Here is a 21,092-nt window from a genome sequence, read left to right as displayed (position 1 = left end):
TTCAGAAAGCCCTTGAGGACTTGAACTTCCCAGGCAGGCACCCAGGCTGGGACCTTCAGCTCTGGCAATGCCTAGGGAGTGCCCTGGGCAAATTACTTAGCCTCTGGATGCCTCCATCTCCTCCTCCCTAAAATGGGTACAATAACAATATCCTCTCCTCCCTCAGAGACTTTGATGAAGATAAAAAGAGTTAAGATCTGTGAAACACAGGGTACACCGTGCTTAGTAAATACGAATCGGGGTTAAGGACAAGAGTTATTTGTGCCATAGTGTTCTGGCGCAGGAGACATGTACAAGTGAGTGGGCATCGTCCTGGAGTCTGTGTAATTAATGCTGCCTGGGGAGGAGCGTGTGTGCTCAAGACACCGTCTGGGACGCCTTACATAATGTTAGCTTTAGGCAGAGTGCCTGTCATTGGCGCAGCTCCGAAAATACACATACACACGAGCATGCCCGCGAGGCGGGGCCGCAGGGGGTGCGGGCTGCGTGGCCCACGCCGCCTGTCCGCTCGGGCCCCCGGGCGCGAGACCGGGTCCCTGCGTGTCGCCGACACACGCGCACACACCGACACCAGCCCCGCTTCGACGTGCGTGTCATGGCTTAAAAATAGATGCTAATCCGTCAACCGGTCTGCCAAGCCAGACCGAGGCGGCGGCGGAGTCATGGCCGTGGGGCTGCCTGCGCCTGCGATCCGCCTCCGGGACTGAGACCCGCGCCGCCTCCCGAGGTAGCGGGGCCGCGGCGGGTGGGCGAGGCGCCGGGGATCGGGGCTGGGGGGCGCCGGGCAGGGGACGGGGGGCGCTTAAAAGGGGCCTGGGAGCCCGCCGGTGGGGCCCTGCCGGGGCTCCCTCCCTCCGCGCCTGGCTGTCTGGGTTGGCGAGGGCTGGGCGACAGCCATGAACCTGTTACAACCGCAGCAGAGGGAAGGGGGCAGGGCCGCGGACCGGGGCCCCCAAAAGCTGGCGGATGGGGTTGGAGCGTGTCCAGGGACGGAATGGGGAGAAAGCGAGTGCCACGGAGCTCCCGCTACATCTGGGCTGCTTCCCGCTTTCTTTCCACCATTCAGCATCACACAGGCAGCAGCATTCTGTTCCCAGAAAAGGTTGTTTGGGAGCCAAGTGGTGAGGTCTTTAGGCCTGCGGAGCGAAAGTAGATGATGATAATGGTGATGCTGATGATGAAGATGTCGATCCTGATGGTAATGACAGTAATGGTGGTGGCGATGGTCGTGATGGTGATCGTGCTGATGGAGGTGGCCGTGATTGCTGTAGTGTTCTCTTTCTACACTCCTTCTGATCAGCCATTGGGGAAAAAACTCTCTTCCTAAACAACCCCTCAACACCCTAAGATCCAGCCTCCCCTCGCCAGTTCTCATCCTAAGACCCCTGGTTCTTATGCTTTGTGAGTGTGGAGCTCTCCTGGCCCTGGGGGGACAGGGGGATTGGGGAAAACAGGGCCCCTGATGAGACTGTGGGGGAGGGGTTGGGGGGGATGGGGGGAGGCAAGGCGAAGATGGCCTCTCTCTAGGGACCTTGCCTTGAGTCCTTGGGGCAGAAGACAGGAAAAGGAGTGGGAGGGGAATTCTTCAGAGCAGCCCACCTTTGCTCAGGGCCAGGATCACCATGCAGAGGAGGAGGAGGAGGAGGAGGGGTAGAAGAAGAGATAAGAGGCGCTGAAGGAGGGGGACTGTTGCTACAATCCCCCCTGCCTGCAGCTCCCAGGGCAAGTCTCAAAGCATGGCCCTTCCCAGCTCCACAGCTCAATGCGTGGTCCCCACTGTTCACAGAAAGTCAGGCACGTCTTCTCAGGCCCCTCATTGAGGACCCCCTTGTGCTAAATAGGGTCACTTGATTTCACCAGCAACACAGGCGCTAATCCACACTCTGAGCTCCTGGGCCAGGCAGGAGCTCCCATTTCTTCCCTTTCCTCCCTCCTCCAGCCCTTCACCCTCTGCCTCTCCCCATCCACACACCCACACCCACACACGCACACACACACAAACACACACACAGTACTCCAGCCCTGCCTGGACCCAGAGAGATGAGGTTTAATCAGTGATACCTGTCATGCTATCCAAGGGAGGCTGCTTTGCCTGTGGCGCACAGATAACTGGCGCTTCCATCCATGAACCTGGGTCTTCAGCGAGTGTTTTTCAAAAACTTCAGCTTCCTCTTTACCACTCTTCCCCACGCGCCCCATCCCCCCAGCTGGACTTCCCAGAGCAGCTGAGGGCTGAGGCGGCGGGAGGGCAGGAAGGGGTTAAAGCAGCCCATCTCCACCCCGCCCCCACCCTACCCCTGAGGCCGGAGGGGCTGTGCCACGGCCCCAGCTGCTGCTGCCTTCAGGCCAACTCCTTCTGGATGGATCCAGAATCTCCCCCCAAACTCCCCTCCCAGCTCCCCAGCCTGTCTGCCTGCAGCCCCAGACAGATGAGACCCAGAGGCGGGCTGGCAAGGCTACCAGCACTGGGCCCTGCCACCCAGATGCCAAATGTGTGTGTGTGTGTGTGTTGACTGTGTCTGCGGAGTGGGGGCGGGGTGGTGGAGCAGACGCCCAGCAGCTGGGCCGCTGCCTCGGCCCGTAAACAAGAACATGTGACGCTCCCACCTCCTTGCCTGGAGCCAAAGAGCAGGGCGATAGGAGCTGCTGCAGCTCAAAGGAGACGACCGTCCACAGCGCCCACCCCGCCCAGGGCCAGACTTCACCGTCCTCCTCCAGAACCTTCTCCCCGGGGGCGGGAAGGGACCCAGCCGCTACGAACGCGCTCAGGCGTCATTCACACCCCCCCCCTCCCCGCCTCTGCCGGCAGCTGCCACCTGGACACCCGCCCCGCCTCACCTCGCGCACCTCGGGGGCTGCCAGGCCTCCTGCCGCCTCTAAGATGTGTCCCGGCAACTGGCTCTGGGCTTCGGTGACATTCATGGCCCGCTTCTCCCGGAGCGGCTCGAGGTCTCCAGTCCGCGTGAGAGGCGCTCTGGAGGAGCCGCCCGCCGTCCAGCACCCCTTCCTCAACGTCTTCGAGTTGGAGAGGCTGCTGTACACCGGGAAGACCGCCTGTAACCACGCCGACGAGGTCTGGCCAGGCCTCTACCTCGGAGACCAGTAGGTACCGGGCAGACTGGGGCCACGGCTGTGTGTGTGCGCGTGTGAGCGTGTGTGCAAGAAGAAAGGAGAAGGGAGGCAGAGAGGCGTGGAGTTGTGCTGTTGGTTCCATTTGAGGATGGAAGGGAGGGGGTACACAGGTAGAGTGGAGCCTGGAGGGTCAGGGAGAGTGAACAGGATTACGTACATGCTAAGTCACCTCAGTCGAGTTGGACTTCTTGCGACCCCGTGGACTGTGGATCTCCAGGCTCCTCTGTCCATGGGATTCTCCAGGCAAGAATGCTGGAGTGGGTTGCCATGCCCTCCTCCAGGGGATCTTCCCAGCCCAAGAATCGAACCCACGTCTCTTAGGTAGGACAGGATTACTGATAGACCCAATTCTGGACAGACAGGCTCTGTTCAAGTAATCATGTAATTCATTTAGCACAATGCATGAGCATTTTCATATGCCAGTGCTGTGGGCTGGACATCATAGATGACTTATCTGACCTTCCATCTTTGTGCCCTGAGAAAAAGCTATCACTGGGGCCAGGAACAGTGGGTGGTAAGACGAGGGGTGCCCCAGATGACATTAATGGTAAAGAACCTGCCTGACAGTGCAAAAGATGTAAGAGACATGGGTTCGATCCCTGGGTCGGGAAGATCCCCTGGAGGAGGGCATGGCAGCCCACTTCAGTATTCTTTCCTGGAGAAGCCCATGGACAGAGAAGCCCGGTGGGTTACAGTCCACAGGGTCACAAAGAGTTGGACTGAAGCGACTGCCTTAGCACATAAAACAAAAAGGTGGACCAAGCCAAGCCATAGAGTATGCAGAGGCTCTGCCAGATGGGGGCGACAGAGAGACAGGAGTCAAAGAGAAAGGAGGCCCTACGGGTCTTTTCAGACACCTTTAGAGCCTACAAGGAGTTTTTCACAGGCTTTTTCTCTGTTAATCTTCACGATAGCCTGGTGAGATAGGTACCACTATCCCCAGGTTACACAGGAAGAATTGGAAGCTCAGAGAAGCTGGGACTGGCCCAAGGTCCCACGGGGCGTAAGTAGCAGAGCCCAGGACTTAGAGGTTCAAGTTCAGGGTGCTTTCTGCCCTAGGAGTTGGCACTAGACAGGGCATTCGATATGACCCTGTTGGCATGAGCTGAGGGCTGTGAACCACGGAAACCCCTGCAGGTGACACACGCAGGGTAACCATGGGCTTGGAGTAACTGGCAAAACACAAGAAGATTCTGGGCATCACAGAGAGTCTAAATGGGAAAGGGACTTCCCTGGCTGTGCAGTGTTGAGGACTCCCTGCTTCCACTTTACTGTGCACAGGTTTGATCCCTGGTCGAGGAACTAAGATCCTGCAGGCCGCATGGGACAGCCAGAAAAAAAAAGTTTTACAAAAATAAAGTAATGAGGGAGTGGTGAGAACCATAGCAATTCAAGGTTACCAGGTTAAACGTGAGCTGCTCCAACAAGCCGTCCAGTGTCCAGATCCTCCCTGCCACGTCCAGACCCATCCACTGACCTCCTCTCTCTACCTGAATGCCCTGGTGTGAAGAAAACCCCTCTCTCCCAAGACGCCCCAATCTTTCTCCAGCTAGATTCCACCGTTGGCAGGTACTTCCTTCCACGAAATACAAACCCTGTTGATCTTTCTCACGGATCAAGTATTAATAAAATCCTGTGGCCTCCGAGCATCTTTCAATATGTTATCAGGGCTGCAGTTTGCTCTTCTCTTGCCGAGGCCAAAAATCTCTCCAGGACTCCCCAGCTTTGCTCCAGGACAAGACTCAGAGTCATTGCGCATCTCGGGTCCTCAGGAAGTGAAGGGAAGGCCTGGAGTGATGTTGGCCGGGTGGTGATCAGAGTACCGACCGGGGTGTCTGGTCCCACTGCCCAGCCTCACTCCCTCTAACCTCCGCTCCTCAATGCAGGGAAATAGCCAACAACCACCGGGAGCTGCGTCGCCTGGGCATCACGCACGTCCTCAACGCCTCTCACAGCCGGTGGCGAGGGACGCCCGAAGCCTACGAGGGGCTGGGCATCCGCTACCTGGGTGTCGAGGCCCATGACTCGCCGGCCTTCGACATGAGTGTCCACTTCCAGGCAGCCGCTGACTTCATCCACCGGGCGCTGAGCCAGCCAGGAGGTAGGAAGGGAGGGAAGCGAGGCGGAGGGGTGGACCCACGGACGCTGATTTAGAGCAAAGCCAGGACTCTGGGTGTGGAGAGAGAAAGAGACTTGAATGGTGTGATGAGATGCTCAGAAAAGAAAACTCTTCTCTCAACCATCTTTTCAACGCAGTCCGTAAAGAGAAGGAAATAATCCCAAATGTCGGGAGAGTGGCAAATTGCCCCTGGGCGGGAAGATTATGGGAGATATATGTTTTAATTGTTGCCTTCTTTATACATTTCTAGACTTTCTAACGATTCTTGCTTTGCCTGTCTTGCTTTAGTGATCAGAAAAAAATATATATATATTTAAGATACAAAAATATTTTATTTTTTAAAGTAAAAAGTATTTTGTTTAAAAAATATAAGCTGTATTGGGACTTCCCCAGTGGCTAAGACTGCTGTTCATTGCAGCGAAAAAATAAGAAAATATTTTTTAAAATAGGAAAAAATATATACTGATCACCCACACCCGCCCTCCCCCCAGAATGGATGGGAGCCTGAGGAAGGGCCAGGTTAGACACAAAGGATTTTCCATGGATGCACTCAGCAAGTATCAAGTGGAAACTCTACTTGGTACAAAGCTCAGTTTTGCATTAATCTTGAGTCTCTCCCTTCAAGCTCTTTTTTTAAAGCTCTATGTTATCTTTTAAATATTTATTTGTTTATTTATTTGGCTGTTCTGGGTCTTAACTGTGGCATGCGGGATCTAGTTCCCTGATCAGGTCTTGAACCGGGGCCCCCTGCATTGGGAGCTTGGAGTCTTAGCCACTGGACCACCAGGCAAGTCCCTCTTCGAGCCCATTTTGGGTATATGGATGCTGAACTGCTACAGGTTTTCCGTGTCTTCCCGTCTGTGTGCCCCCATTTGCTGGGATTCAGATTCTTAACATCTCCCCATCTGTGCCTCCGAGCATCTCTGCTTACCTGTCTTCCTCCTCACCTGCCCCCAGCCTCCTCCAGCCCAGCGCACAGTCCCCTAGCTGCCTCTCTCCGTCTGTCTGTGTTCACAGGGAGGATCCTGGTGCACTGCGCCGTGGGAGTGAGCCGCTCGGCCACCCTGGTGCTGGCCTACCTCATGCTGTACCACCGCCTCACCCTTGTGGAGGCCATCAAGAAAGTCAAGGACCACCGAGGCATCATCCCCAACCGGGGCTTCCTGAGGCAGCTCCTGGCCTTGGACCGCAGGCTGCGGCAGGGGCTGGAGGCGTGAGGGGTGGGGGAGGGCGGTCAGGCCGGGCCTGTGGGTCCCTGGATCCCAGCTGGACAGCAGAGGCCCAGGGGGCAGGTGGGGGGGAACTGAGTGAACCCATTCTCTCCTTAGAGGGCTGGGACGTGACCCCAGACCACAGCTGCTATCTGTTGCAAGGGGATGGGGAGGGGTGAGCTGGGCAGGATGACAGCCACCTAGCAGGGAGCAGGCCAGGGAGGGAGGCAGCTAGGGTCCTGGATTCCAGGCAGGGTGGTCCCAGAGATTCAAGGCCCCTTCCCCTCTTTGTGCTCAAGTGTTCCCCTCCCTCTCTGATATGGACCCGCTCTGCCCTGTGCCCCTGCGGGGACAGCAGGGAGGCGGCAGGCACGGCTGTGACGATGTCGAGTTGTGTAGGGCCAGGAGCAGAGAGACAGACGGTGATGAGATGGTGAGAAAAGCTGAGAGAAGCCTACAGACTTGTTACTCCAAACACGGCAGGAAGAGGTGTGGGAGGCTTGGCGCCATGCCAGTGGGTGCTGGTCGTGGCCCAAAAACAGCAGAGGTGCATGACTGCGAGTCTATCACTGATCACTCGCTTACTGGATCCAAGTGTCTCCAGGAAAAATAAAAACGGTGAAAACGACGCGAGCCTCTTGCATCACTGACGGCTTGTCTGAGTCTGCAGCTGTCTTCCTGAGGGCAGTCCCTGGCTCCCTCCTAAGGGTCATGGGCCCCCACCAGCCCTAATGCCTCCAGCGGTGCTTAAGGGGGATCATCCCTGGTGGCTCGGACAGTAAAAAGAATCCTCCTGCAATGCAGGAGACCAGGGTTCGATCCCTGGGTCTGGAAGATCCCCTGGAGAAGGACATGGCAACCCACTCCAGTCTTCTTGCCTGGAGGATTCTATGGACAGAGGAGCCTGACGGGCTACCGTCCATGGGATCGCAAAGACTTGGACACAACTGAGCAACTAACGTTTCCAGGTTTTAAGGGAGTTTGCTCCCAAGTCTGATTCCACATGCCAGCTGTAAGGGATATCTTGTTATTTCCATTTATGTCCACACGGGGACAGCAGAGGACCAAAAAGTCAGAGTTGCAACCTGGATTAGGACTCGGCACACTGGTATCTTCAAAGCTTAAAATATGTCTCTGTTCACAAACTCCAGTGTGTAAGAAATACTGGGGTGGTCCAAAAATCCCGAATGAGCTTTTTGGCAAACGCAATATAGCTTATTTTCAAAAAGGCAGCTTGCTTTCTATATCAAGTCCCCCATTCTCGTGGAAGAGCAGAATATTAATCTTAAATCAATCCCAGCCCTAAATCATGGGTTGGGTTTTTGTGTCGTGCCAAGAAATTGGAGACCAGGGGAGGGGAGGTGATGTGATTGCTTCCTCTTCTAATCTTTCCAGGTTTTCCTCCGAAGAGGGTAACATAATCCCCCTAGTAAATCTAGGCCAAAAATAGAGTCAACCACCAGAGCAAATAGTATGGTCTTTTTTAATATTCCAACTGCCAAACTGCCAGCCACCACAGCCTTCTCTTTTTTTTTTTTTCACCACATCCTTCTTTTTAAAAGGGTGTGTTTCCCAGAAATTCCCTGGCAGTCCAGTGCTTAGGACTCTGCGCTTTCACTGACAGAAGGCACAGGTTCAATCCCTGGTCAGAAAAGTAAGATTCCTGTGGCCAAAACAAACAAACAAAAACGGGCGGTATGTTCCCAGAACATCTGCATGAGTGGAAGAAGAGGATGGGATGTAAAAGGAAGTGAGAAATACAGGAGAAAAATCACTTAATATGACTAAAGCATAGACTCTACCCCAAAGTACAGAAACTCAGAATCTCAAAGCTCAAAGACGCCTTCACAGATGAACGATTTCCACTCTCCACAAGGCATAAATAAATTGCCTTTTCAATAAGTCACTTGATGATAGTTATCAAGCATTTATTTGCTTGGCCATTTTTTGTCTTTTTAACTGAAACAAAGAGATTATTTTGATTTGTTTATTGACCACATTGCAAGGCAGATGGGATTTTAGTTCCCTGACCAGGGGTTGAACCCATGCCCCCTGCATGGAATCTTAACCACTGGCCCACCCAGGAAGTCCCTTGCTTGGCCATTTTTGATGGTCGGGAATCATTACATGTTACTAGCTCTTAGTGTTAGAAAGCTCTCGTTTGACACTTGCATCCCATAATCACATTACAATAGTGGGAAGTGGGAAGATCTGACAGCTAGGACCTTTGGCCCCAGCACACAGCCATGAGGGTGTTGGTGACCCCAGCTCCTCTGCCCATGGGATTTCCCAGGCGAAAATAATGGAGTGGGTTGCCATTTCCAGGGGATCTTCCTGACGGATGGATCCAACCCAGGTTTCTTATGCCTCCTGAATTGGCAGGCAGATTCTTTACTACTAACACCACCTAGGAAGCCATATGTATATATACATATCTCCCATATATATGTATATATATGCATATATATATCCCATATATATGTATATATGTATGTATATGTATATATATAGGTATATATGTGTATATATATGCATATGTATATATATCTCCCATATATATATGTAAATATTATTATTATTATTTAATAACAAAAGCCATATTGTGGCTCTGGCCCAGGCACTCTTCTGTCTTTGCAGATATTAGGTCATTTAATCCTCATTAAAACTCACGTGAAGTGATTTCCTTGTCAATGTGTAGAAACAAGGAAATTGAGGTTAAGTAATTTTCCTAAGGATAAAGAATTTGCCTGCCAGTGCAGGAGACGCGAGAGACATGGGTTTGATCTCTGGGCCGGGAAAATCCCCCTGGAGTAGGAAGTGGCAACCCACTCCAGAATTCTTGCCTAGAAAATCCCGTGGAAGTGGAGCCCAAGGGCTCCAGGCCATGGAGGCCACGGAGATTCAGAGAGGACTGAGCACACGATACACACAGAGAGTAAGCTGAAGAGCTCAGACTCCAGCCCGGGAGCTCTGGCCATCACCCTGGTGTACGGCCCTTCACCTCCACCATTTAAGGGTACATGTGTGTTTTGGGGACCTACAGGGGTCAAGAGACAGAAGGGAAGGGCATAGCCCGGTGACCACACAGAATCCTTTCTCCCCTCCAGGGGGGCTGAGGGGGACACCTGTCACAGATGGGTCTCACTCAAACCTGCCCTAAGTGAAGTCGATCAGTCGTGTCCGACTCTGTGACTGCATGGACTGTGTAGCCTACCAGGCTTCTCCATAAATGGGATTTTCCAGGCAAGAGTACTGGAGTGGGTTGCCATGTCCTTCTCCAGAGGATCTTCCCGACCCAGGGATCGAACCCGGGTCTCCCACATTGCAGGCAGACGCTTTACCCTCTGAGCCCCCAGGGAAGCCACCACCTGCCCAAACCGGCATTAAAAGTCCATGCTCCTGGGACTTCCCTGGTGGTCCAGTGGCTAAGACTCCACTGTCCCCATGCAGGGGGCATGGGTTCAATCACTGGTCAGGGAACCAGATCCCACGTGCTGCAGCTAAGGTTGCCACATGCCGAAACTTAGACCCAGCACAAAGAAAAAATACATTAAAAAAAAAAAAAAAAATCCAGCCTCCTGCATCCAGTTCTCGCACAATGGACCCGTTGGACCCAAGCATAGAACTTGAACAGGAATAAACGCGTTCTTGTTAGACGCAGCCTGTTCCTCTAACCAGCAGAGCCTCCTGCCCCCGGGGAACGGTGACTCAAGCCTAAGTCATCGCCCTCCCAGCCGGCCCCATCCAGTGTCGACTAAAACCCTTGGGGCTGGCCCCAGGGCCCTTGGCGACTCTCGGGAGAAGGAGGAATGTTTGCCTGGTCCTTCACCCTGTGACTAATCCCAGCTGAGAAGCTGCTCAGGGAGCGGCAGTGAAGAGAGAGCTTCTGTTTCTGCGCGTCACGGCAGCAGATGGAGCCAGAAAGCAGACTGGCAGCTGAAAATATCACTGCTGGAGAGAATGTAGCCACACCTCACTGAAAGGCCCCCTACAAACAGATCCCTTGGAAAAAGGAAGCTTCGTGCGCTGTTGGTGGGAATGTAAATTGGTGCTGCATTGGAAACCAGTATGGGAGATTTCTTCAAAAAAAAATAGAACTACTGTATCATCCAGCAATCCTACTCCTCAGTATTTACTGAGGGGAAAAAAATGAAAGCATTAATTCAAAAAGACACCTGCACCCCAATGTTCATAGCAGCATTGTTTACAGTAGCCAAGATATGGAGACAAACTAAATGCCCGTCAACAGATAAATAGATAAAGAAGATGTGGTGTATATACCCAATAGAATGTTGTTGTTGTTTAGTCGCTAAGTCATGTTGGACTCTTTTGTGAACCCATGGACTGTAGCTTGCCAGGCTCCTCTATCCATGGCGTTTCCCAAGCAAGACTACCGGAGTGGCTTGCCATCTCCTTCTCTAGAGGATTTTCCTGGCCCAGGGACCCAACCCAAGTCTCCTGCATTGCAGACAGATTCTTTACTGCTGAGCCACCAGGGAAGCCCAGTTAAAAACTCAGCCATTAAAAACTAATAGAATTTTTCCATTCACAACAACGTGTATGGACTTGTAAGGTATTCTGGTGAGTGAAATAAGTCGGACAGAGACAGACACTGTATGATATCACTTACATGTGAAGTCTAAAAAATAAAGCAAAATAGGGAATATAACAAAGCAGAAACGGACTCACAGATCTAGAGAGCAAATTAGTGATTACCAGTGGGGAGAGGAAAGTGGGAAGGAGCACAGTAGGGCAGGGGCTAAGAGGCACAAACTACTATATATAAAATAATTAAGTTACAAGGATAGTATTGTATAGCACAGGGAATATAGCCAATATTTTATTATAACTATAAATGGAATATAACCTTTAGAAATCGTGAACCCCTATGTTGTACACCTGAAACTTATGTGATATTGTAAATCAACTATACCTCAACTAGAAAGAAAATAGAAAAAAAAAAGAAACATATTTTAAGGAAAAGGAAGCCTGAACAGAAAAAGAGTGGGCTAGATTATGCAGAAAGATAAACCCTATTTATCATAAGTTTCTGTCCTCAGAACTTTTTTTTTTTTTGCAGAAGAAATGAGCAAACAATGGAAAAGTTTAGGGAAAAGCCCTGTTGATTCTCTGAACCCCAGAATCTCTGAATATATTACCTCTGTGGCAAAGGGTATTTTGCACATGAAATTAAAACCAAAACCTTGGGATCCCCCTGGTGGTCCAGGGCTTAAGAACCTGCCTGCCAATGCAGCGGATATGGGTTCGACCCCGGGTCTGGGAAGATCTGACATGCCATGAAGCAACTAAGATTTTGTGCCACAGCTACTGAGCCTGAGCTCTAGACGCCTCCGACTGCAACAAGAGAAGTCAGAGCAACGAGAAGCCCGAGCACGAAAACTAGAGAGTAGCTTTGCTCTCCTTGCTCACCGCAACTAGAGAAAGCCTGTGTGCACCAATGAAGACCCAGCACAGTCTTTAATTACTTTTAAAAACCACGCAGACTCATGGTGGGAAGATTCCACTGAAGTATCCAGTGAGGCCTGATCACATGAGTCCTTAAAAAGCACAGAACCTTTTCAAACTGAGCTGGGAGATTTGTTCTGAGGACCCATTGCTGTCTTTGAAGACAAGGATGGGAGCTGTGGTGTAAGGAATGTGGGCACTTCCAGAAGCTGGAATAGGCAAGAAAATGGATTCTTTCCTAGATCCTCCAGAACAGAAGGTAGCCGGCTGACAGAGCTTGATTTTAGCCCGGTGAGTCTCATGCCAGTTTTCTGACCCACCACACTGTAAGATAATAAATGTGCATTGTTCAAGCCATGAAGTTAGCGGCAATTGGTTACAACAGCAATGGGAAACTGATCAGAGCCCCTTGACATGCCATGAACTCCACTTGGAAATACCAGCACTCATCTCTGACTTGGCTTAAAAATTGAGAACTAGCAGGATTTCCCTGGTGGTCCAGTCGTTGGGACTTTGCCTTCCAGTGCAGGGCGGGTGCAGGTTTGATCCTTGGTCAAGGAGCTAAGACCTCTCATGCCTGGGGGCCAAAAAACCAAAACATAAAACAGAAGCAGTGTTGTAACATTCAATAAAGGGTTCACATTCAAAAAAAAAAAAAAAATCTGTAAGAGAAAAACTAAGAATTGGTGACACACAGAGGGAGAAAGATGTGTTGGGCAAGGGCACTGCATCACTGAGCAAAACCCACCAGCAGAGGGTATTTTGTTTTCCATGCAACTTCTCGATAACCAGGAAATGTTGCACAACATTCGGATTTCCAGTCTCTTAAAATGTGGAACGGCACCGTGGGCCCACGTCTGCACGTGGCGAGTCTGAGCAGGGGCAGTCCCAGTGGGACAAGGACAAGCCTGCCCTCCAGTCATCCCTGCCCATAGCCTTTTTCTCACACTGGATCTGCCTCCCCCCGGAGATTGTTTGCCTCCAACCCTGGGGGTAAATCGACCTTCCATCACTATGTCGTAATGTCTTACCCAGAAATGTAAGAAGCCTGGGAAAGTGCACTGACCCTCATCTTCTCCCAATCTCCACCCCGCCCCGGCCATTCCTTTGGGTTTATTTCTTAAGTAGATGTCTATTTTTTAAATTTTAATTTTATTGGAGCGTAGTTGATATACAGTGTCGTATTACCTTCAGGTGTACAGCAGAGTAAGTCAGGTATACTTATACATGTATTCATTCTTTTTTAGCTTCTTACCTCACATAGAGTATGAGTGTACTCTTTCCAGAGTGCTGAGTCGAGTTCCTTGTGCCGTCCGATAGGTCCTTATTGGGTATCTATTTCCTATCTGGTGGTATGTGTGTGTTTATGCCGAGCTCCTGATTTATTCTTCCCTGCCACACCTTTGGTAACCATACATTTGTTTTTGATATCTGTAAGTCTGTTTCTGCTTTGTAAGTAACTTCATTTGTATATATCTTTTAGGTTTCACATATATGCGATATCATATATTATTTTTCTTTGTCTGACTCATTTCACTCCATATGATAATCTCAAGGTCCATCCACGCTGCAAATGGAATGGTTACACTCTTATTTATTTATTTGGCTGTGCTGGGGCTTAGTTGCATAGCAAGAAGGATCTTTAACTGTGGCGTGAGAACTCTTAATTGTGGTATGTGGGATCTAGTTGCCTCATCAGGGATCACACCCGGGCCCCCTGCACTGGGAGTGTGTAGTCTTGGGAGCCACTGGACCACCAGGGAAGTCCCTCATTCTTTTTTATGACTGAGTAACATTCCAGAGGTCTGTCTAGTCAAGACTATGGTTTTTTCAGTAGTCATGTATGGATTTGAGAGTTGGACTATAAAGAAAGCTGAGCACTGAAGAATTGATGCTTTTGAACTGTGGTGTTGGAGAAGATTCTTGAGAGTCCCTTGGACAGCAAGGAGATCCAACCAGTCCATCCTAAAGGAAATTAGTCCAGAACATTCATTGGAAGGACTGATGCTGAAGCTGAAACTCCAATACTTTGGTCACCTGATTCAAAGAACTGACTCATTGGGAAAGACCTTGATGCTGGGAAAGATTGAAGGCAGGAGGAGAAGGGGACGACAGAGGATGAGATGATTGGATAGCATCACCAACTTGATGGACATGAGTTTGAGTAAACTCTGGGAGATGGTGATGGACAGGGAGGCCTGGTGTGCTGCAGTCCATGGAGTCGTAAAGAGCTGGACACGACTGACCAACTGAACTGAACTGAACATTCCATTGTCTATTTGTACCACATCTTCTTTATCCACTCATCCATCAATGGACATTTAGGTTGCTTCCATGTCTTGGCTATCGTAAACAGTGCTGCAGTGAACACAGGGCTGTGTGGATCTTTGGATTATGGTTTTCTTCGGATATATGCCCAGGAGTGGGATTGCCCCAGCCATTCTTAGAATGCTGTTTGTGGGCAGTGGTTACCAGCCTTCTGAATGGACTGGGATTGTTCCTTAAGGTCTCTGCCAAATTCCACTTCTTCTTCTGGAGCCAGCCTGGGAGAAGGTGGCTGACACCCCCAAATCTCTCTGGAAAGAACCTAGGAATCAGGGAGGGGAATATTTACCCATGCAGGAGCCAGCTTTCGATGGTCATGGACTAAAAGAAAGGACCTCTCGTCTCCCTAGGTAACTTTCCCTATGGCAGTCTGTATTCTTGAGAATTCTGAGAATTGGGGTAGGGAAAAATCAGAGTGGAGAGGCTTGTCCCCTTTCAATCACTGAGGGTCACTCACAAACCGGACCAAAGCTGAGCAAGTCAGAGCCTGAGCTCCTAATCCAGTTGAAGCCAGTGACAGCACAAAAGAGGACAAGAGGGTTAGAAAAAGCATCAGCCTGGGAGGGGAGGCTGCTTGCTCTGAGAATTTCCATGTCTCCTTCTGAGGGGTGGACCTCAAGGCCATCTGTGGTGTGCTGGCCTTCTGGATCATGCCTTCAGAGCTCCTCACTTAGACCCTGGTCCAAGGGTGGGGCAGGGTAGGGGGACCCTCACGTGCCTTAGGAGAAACGAGAGATACATCACAAGATCAGAAAAGGGATGAAGTGAGATGAGGCTAGAGACCCAGGGCAAAGGCTCATTTCATCTTCCTCCACCAATACCTGCCAGATACAAGCCTCCAGCTGCCCAGAAAGATGGAGCTGTGATCCAGCCCAGGGCAGGGAACACAGCTGAGTGATCAGAGCCTCAGAAATACCAGAACTGGAAAGAGACCAGGAGAACATCTCACTTGGGGGCTTTCTGATCATGCCTTACAGACCTCTAGTGCTTGAAACAGTTTTCTGTGGGCCCACTGATGGGATGGGGGAAAATCAGAGAGAAACTCCACAGGATTCAAACAGATCAGTTCTGTTTTTATATCTCTATTGCACGCAGTGTCTGCTTTTAAATATTACTTAACAAACATTCTGGCATACACACACACACACACACACAAATTGAAAACCACCAAGCTTATCCAATCCTTCATTTTATTTTTAATTAAAAAAAATAGGTTAGCTCATTGGGAAAATAATTTGAAAAAGAATAGAGACAGGTATCTGTATAATTGAATCACTTTATTGTATACCTGAAACTAAAGCAACATTGTTAATCAACTACTGATGCTGTTTAGAAGCTAAGTGGTATCCAATTCTTTGAGACCCTGTGGACTGTAACCCACCAGGCTCTTCTGTCCATGGTTTTTCCAGACAAGAATACTGGAGTGGGTTGCCATTTCCTCCTTCAGGGAATCTTCCCAACCCAGGGATCGAACCCGAGTCTCCTGCACTAAGCAGGCGGGTTCTTTACTGATGAGCCACCATACTACAATATAAAATAAAAAGTTAAAAAGTCAGTTAGCAAACATCATGTGCAATCATCTTCGTTTTTGTTTTTAGTTTATTTATTTTGGCCCAGCCATGTGGCATGCAGGATCTTAGTTCCCCAACCAGGGACTGAACCCCTGCCCTTGGCAGTGGAAGCACAGAGGCTTAACCACCGGCCTTGGAAAAGTGTCACTACAAGTCACAGAGAAGGTGCCAACACTGGGTTGGGCACAGGCAGGATAGGTTGCTGGGCCTCCATCCACCCAATTCCATCCTTCATGTCCTCCTGTTACTATAGATCTGCCCAGAGCTTCAGGGCAATTGTCTAGCCTGAGACTCCATTCTTCAGGCTTCTTTGCAAATAGGTGTGACCCGGTGACTAAGCTCTCACCAGTGGAATGGGAACAAAAGTAAAACTTGAATTCCTACAAGGAAAATGCCGTCTTTCCGCTCTTTCGTCCCCTCCCACAGGGTTAGAACACAGGCTACGTGACTGGTCAGTTGGCTTCTCACAGACAAACAAGGAACATATCCTAGCACGGGGCGGAACAGCGAGAGCATGGAACCCGGGTCTCTGCATGGTTTTGTGAAGCAGAATTCACCTCCTCTCTTTGGAGTATTCCTGAGACAGAAATAAACTGGAGGGTCAGAACCCCTGCATTCTCACATCTCTCTGTGACAGTGGCCGTCGTATTTGTCTCTAGCTCAATAACAAATTACCCCTCAAACTCAGTGGCTTAGAACAGCACACACTGAGTGTCTCCCAGTTCCTGTGGGTCAGGAATTCAGGAGCAGCTGAACTGTGTGATTTTGCCTCAGAGTCTCCCAAGAATCTGCAGCCAGGACATGGGCAAAGGCAGAATGTCCGCTCACACAGCTGCTAGAGAGACCTCTGTTCCCTGCCGTGGGACGTCTCCACAGGTGAGTGTTCGTGGGACATGAGTTCTGGCCTTCCCAGTGCAAGTGACCAGAGGGAGACAGACAGACAAAGGCAGGAAGAGAAGAAGCAAGAGAGAAAGAAATTACAGTGAAGTTTTATGACCCAGTCTCCGGAATCAACGACCGTCATCTCTACTTCACTCAGCTTGTTTCTAACAAGTACAAGTCAGTCCAGCCCGATCTCAGGACAATGGGAAGCAGGCTCTCTGTTCTGCTGTTGCCTTGTTTTGCCATTTCATTTTATTTATTGGGCTGCGCCAGGTCTCAGCTGTGGCATGCAGGATCTTCTTAGTTGCCACAGGTGGGATGTAGTTCCCTGACCAGGGATCGAACCCAGGCCCCCTGCATTGGGAGCATGTAGTCTTTGCCACTGCGCCACCAGGAAAGCCTCAGGTTCCCCATTTTTAAGGGAGGAGTATTTTAAAATGAATGGATGGGGACTTCCCTGGTGGTCAGGTGGTTGAGACCTCACTTTCTAATCAGGGGGTGAGGGTTGGATCCCTGATCGGGGAACTGGATTCCAAATGTCTCGTGGTGTGGCCAGAAAAAAAAACAAAAAGTAAAAAAAATAACCTTACCCTGAGGGTTCTGATGAAGAATCCATGAAAAACGTGAAGTACTGAAGCCCGGGCTTGGCAGGCAGCAGGTCCTCTGCCCACGGTGTTTTTCTCTCAGCCTCTGTTTCATTCTCCAATCTCCACTCTCACATGTGGGATGATGGTTCCGCTCTGGCTTAGAAGATTCCTTCGTTCCAGAAATCCTAATTCACAGCAGGGCTGTGAAGGATCCCTGGGAAACCAAGCTAGCCTGTTTCCTCCCAGCCTCCGCTGGCACCTAGAAACTTCATCAGGAATGCTTAGGTGATACCTGGGGACAGTGTGGGCATCATCCCAGAACTGACGATCCTCTAGGAGAGAGGAAGGAAGCTTTGCTTCCAGGGTCACACCAAAGCCTTATTCTCTCTCTCTCTTTTTTCTCTTTGGCTGTGCTGCAAAGCGTGTGGGATCTCAGTTCCCTCACCAGGGATCAAACCTGAGTCCCCTGTACTGGAAGCTTGAAGCCGTAACCACTGGACCCCCAAGGAAGTTCCCTTATTCTCTTTATTGGATTTCCCAGGTGAGTTGGGAGGGGCAGCATGTGGGTGCGTGCAAAGTCACTTCAGTCATGTCTGACTCTTTGCGACCCCATGGACTGTAGCCCACCAAGCACCTCTGTCCATGGGATTCTCCAGGCAAGAATACTGAAGTGGTTGCCATTCCCTTCTCCAGGGGGTCTTCCTGAACCAGGGATCAGACCCAAATCTCTTAAGTCTCCTGCAGTGGCAGCTTCTTTACCACTAGCGTCACCTGGGATGCAGGAGTGAGTGAGTGAAAGTTGCCCAGTTGTGTCTGACTCTTGGCGACCCCATGGGCTATAGAATCCATGGAATTCTCCAGGCAAGAATACTGGAGTGGGTAGCCGTTCCCTTCTCCAGGGGATCTTCCCAACCCAGGGATCGAACCCAGGGACAGGGATAAATTGCTGCTCCTGTACTACAGCTAGAGAGTAGACCCCACTTGTCGCAACGAGAGAAAAGCCTGTGCAGCAACGAAAACCTAACTCAGCCAAAAATAAATAAAAGGGAAAAAAAGTTGCATCAATCATCCTAAAAACATTCTGGTATGGAGACTTCCAGAGGAAGGCTGGATCTTCTAAAAATTAAATGAGGGAAAGGCCTCGTTAGCCTGAATATATAATAAATAACTCTAAACTGCTTCAAAGAATTGAATATTCTTATGAAAGTTGTTCTCTTAAAAAATGAAAAGACTTGGGGAAATATGACAATGTGTCTAATTGTGAAGTATGACATGTTTATTTGGGGTCAATTACCACTTTTTACTGGGCTTCCCCAGTTTAAAAAAAAAAAAAATCTGCCTGCAATGCAGGAGACATGAGAGATTCAGGCTTAATCCCTGGGTTGGGAAGAGTCCCTGGAGAAGGACATGGCAACCCACTGCAGTATTCTTGCCTGGAGAATTCCTTGGACAGAGGAGCCTGGCGGGCTACAGCCCATGGGGTCGCAAAGAATCCGAGACAACTAAAGTGACTTAGCCCGAGTATGAATCTTTTTATAACCAACATGGTTAGCATTCTCTTCCACATTTTAGGGCTGGATATGGAGGCGGGTCAGAGAAGGCAATGGCACCCCACTCCAGTACTCTTTCCTGGAAAATCCCCCGGACGGAGGAGCCTAGTAGGCTTCAGTCCATGGGGTCGCTGAGTCCGACACGACTGAGCGACTTCACTTTCACTTTTCACTTTCATGCATTGGAGAAGGAAATGGCAACCCACTCCAGTGTTCTTGCCTGGAGAATCCCAGGGACGGGGGAACCTGGTGGGCTGCCGTCTATGGGGTCGCATAGAGTTGGACACGACTGATGTGACTTAGCAAAAAAAAAAAAAAAAATGGAGGCGGGTGGAAGAGTCTTAGTAAAAGGTGAAATGATGGGATCAAGGTTTCTGGTCTCATGTTCTTCCAGAGAATTAGCACTCTCTCCAAATGCATTTCTCTAGTGCTAAGAAGGTCATAAAGTGAACGGGCTTCTAGGGTTTGTAAGAGGAGGCTGAAGCGGGACCTTGGAAATGAAGAGTCCCTGACTCCTCAGAAGATTTTCTGGAAGTTCAGTCTTCAGTAGTACCTTTCTTTCTTGCCGTGGAAGATTTAGAAACATAATTCTCCTTCAGACTTCTTCAGACTTGGATGTATAAGCCATCATCTTCTTTACTGTCTCCATTTCATCATCATTAAGTAACCAGACTTCTCTCCTGATTCACAAGAAGCTGGGCATCATTGGTAGAGGTTGGGGGGAAGGTGAGTTATCTAAACTACACTGATACAATGTGAGAAATCAACTTTTTAAAAAATTTATTTATTTACTTTAATTGGAGGCTAATTAGTTTACAATATTGTGGTGGTCTTTGCCATGCATTGACATGAATCAGCCACAGGGGTACATGTGTCCCCCATCCTGAATCCCCACGCACCTCCCTCCCAACCCCATCCCTCTGGGTCGTCCCAGGGCACTGGCTTTAAATGCCCTGCTTCATGCATTGAACTTGCGCTGGTCATCTGTTTTACATATGGTAATATACATGTTTCAATGCTATCCTCTCAAATCATCCCACCCTCGCCTTCTCCCACAGAGTCCGAAAGTCTGTTCATATCTGTGTTTCTTTTGCTGTCTTGTATATAGGCTCATCATTACCATCTTTCTAAATTCCATATATATGCTGTATTGGTGTTTCTCTTTATGACTTACTTCACTCTGTATAATAGGCTCCAGTTTCATTCACCTCATTAGAACTGACTCCAATGCATTTTTTTATAGCTGAGTAATATTCCATTGTGTATATGTACCACAACTTCCTTATCCATTCATCTGCCGATGGACATCTAGGTTGCTTCCATGTCCTGGCTATTGGAAACAGTGCTGCGATGAACATTGGGGTACACGTGTCTCTTTCAGTTCTGGTTTCCTCAGTGTGTATGCCCTGCAGTGGGACTGCTGGGTCTTATGGCAGTTCTACTTACAGTTTTTTAAGAAAATCACACTTTTCTCCATGGTGGCTGTACTAGTTTGCATTGCCACCAACAGTGTAAGAGGGTTCCCTTTTCTCCACACCCTCTCCAGCATTTATTGTTTGTAGACTTTTTGATGGCAGCCATCCTGACCAGTGTGAGATGGTACCTCATTGTGGTACCAACTGTATAAAAATTTTATTTATTTATTTATTTTTGGCTACACCAGGCCTTAGTTGTGGGAATCTTTCCTTGTGACTTGCCAGCTTAGTTGCCCAGTGGTGTGTGGGATCTTAATTCCCCAACCAGAGATTGAACCCACATCCCCTGCATTGGAAGGTGGATTTAAAAAAACAAACAAACAAACAAAAAACAGATTTATTATATTACCACTTTCCCTTATGGCTCAGCTGGTAAAGAATCCACCTGCAGTGCAGGAGACCTGGGTTTTATCCCTGGGTTGGGAAAATCCCCCTGGAGAAAGGAAAGGCTACCCACTTCAGTATTCTGGCCTGGAGAATTCTATGGACTATATATAGTCCATGGGGTCACAAAGAGTCAGACACGATTGAGCAATTTTCACTTTCACTTTATTATATTACAACTCTGTAGGTCAGAAGACTGACACAGGTCTCCCTGGGCTAACATCAGGGTGTCAGATGGGCTGTCTTCCTTTCTGGAGGGTCTAGCAAGAATCTTGTTTTCCTACCTGGGTTCCTTAGCCTAAGGAAGGGAAGAGGTATTCCTTACTTCCAGTCAGTTTCCCGTTCATAGGCTTGCCCTTCACAGGTGCCTAGCAGAATTCCTCAATCCAT

The 21,092-nt window shown here is 49.6% G+C and overlaps 1 protein-coding gene across 2 annotated transcripts; it reads left to right on the top strand.

Annotated features, from left to right (window-relative positions):
* The first annotated feature begins 451 nt into the window (after positions 1-451).
* Positions 452-7,090, top strand: DUSP26 (dual specificity phosphatase 26). Of its 2 annotated transcripts, XM_070781381.1 has the most exons (5): positions 455-727; positions 1,067-1,198; positions 2,810-3,102; positions 5,019-5,233; positions 6,269-7,090. In XM_070781381.1, exons 2-5 carry the CDS (start codon positions 1,154-1,156, stop codon positions 6,466-6,468), a joined length of 753 nt encoding a protein of 250 aa, XP_070637482.1. In that variant the 5' UTR covers positions 455-727; positions 1,067-1,153; the 3' UTR covers positions 6,469-7,090. The 2 variants fall into 2 exon arrangements, with proteins under 2 accessions (XP_019809114.2, XP_070637482.1); XM_019953555.2 differs by lacking the exon at positions 1,067-1,198 and having other exon boundaries at positions 452-727.
* Positions 7,091-21,092: the final 14,002 nt, after the last annotated feature.

Source organism: Bos indicus, chromosome 27 (genome assembly GCF_029378745.1).
Source record: "Bos indicus isolate NIAB-ARS_2022 breed Sahiwal x Tharparkar chromosome 27, NIAB-ARS_B.indTharparkar_mat_pri_1.0, whole genome shotgun sequence".
Taxonomy (NCBI): domain Eukaryota; kingdom Metazoa; phylum Chordata; class Mammalia; order Artiodactyla; family Bovidae; genus Bos; species Bos indicus.
The sequence above is the reverse complement of the archived record's forward strand: the minus strand, read 5'-3'. Positions and strand labels throughout refer to the sequence as shown.

Bases quoted from the DNA above. Each gene is read 5' to 3' on its own strand.
- DUSP26 (XM_019953555.2), top strand. From the start codon at position 611: ATGCTAATCCGTCAACCGGTCTGCCAAGCCAGACCGAGGCGGCGGCGG. The intron at 3,103-5,018 runs GTAGGTACCGGG...TCCTCAATGCAG, and splicing joins GGCCTCTACCTCGGAGACCA to GGAAATAGCCAACAACCACC. The intron at 5,234-6,268 runs GTAGGAAGGGAG...CTGTGTTCACAG, and splicing joins GGCGCTGAGCCAGCCAGGAG to GGAGGATCCTGGTGCACTGC.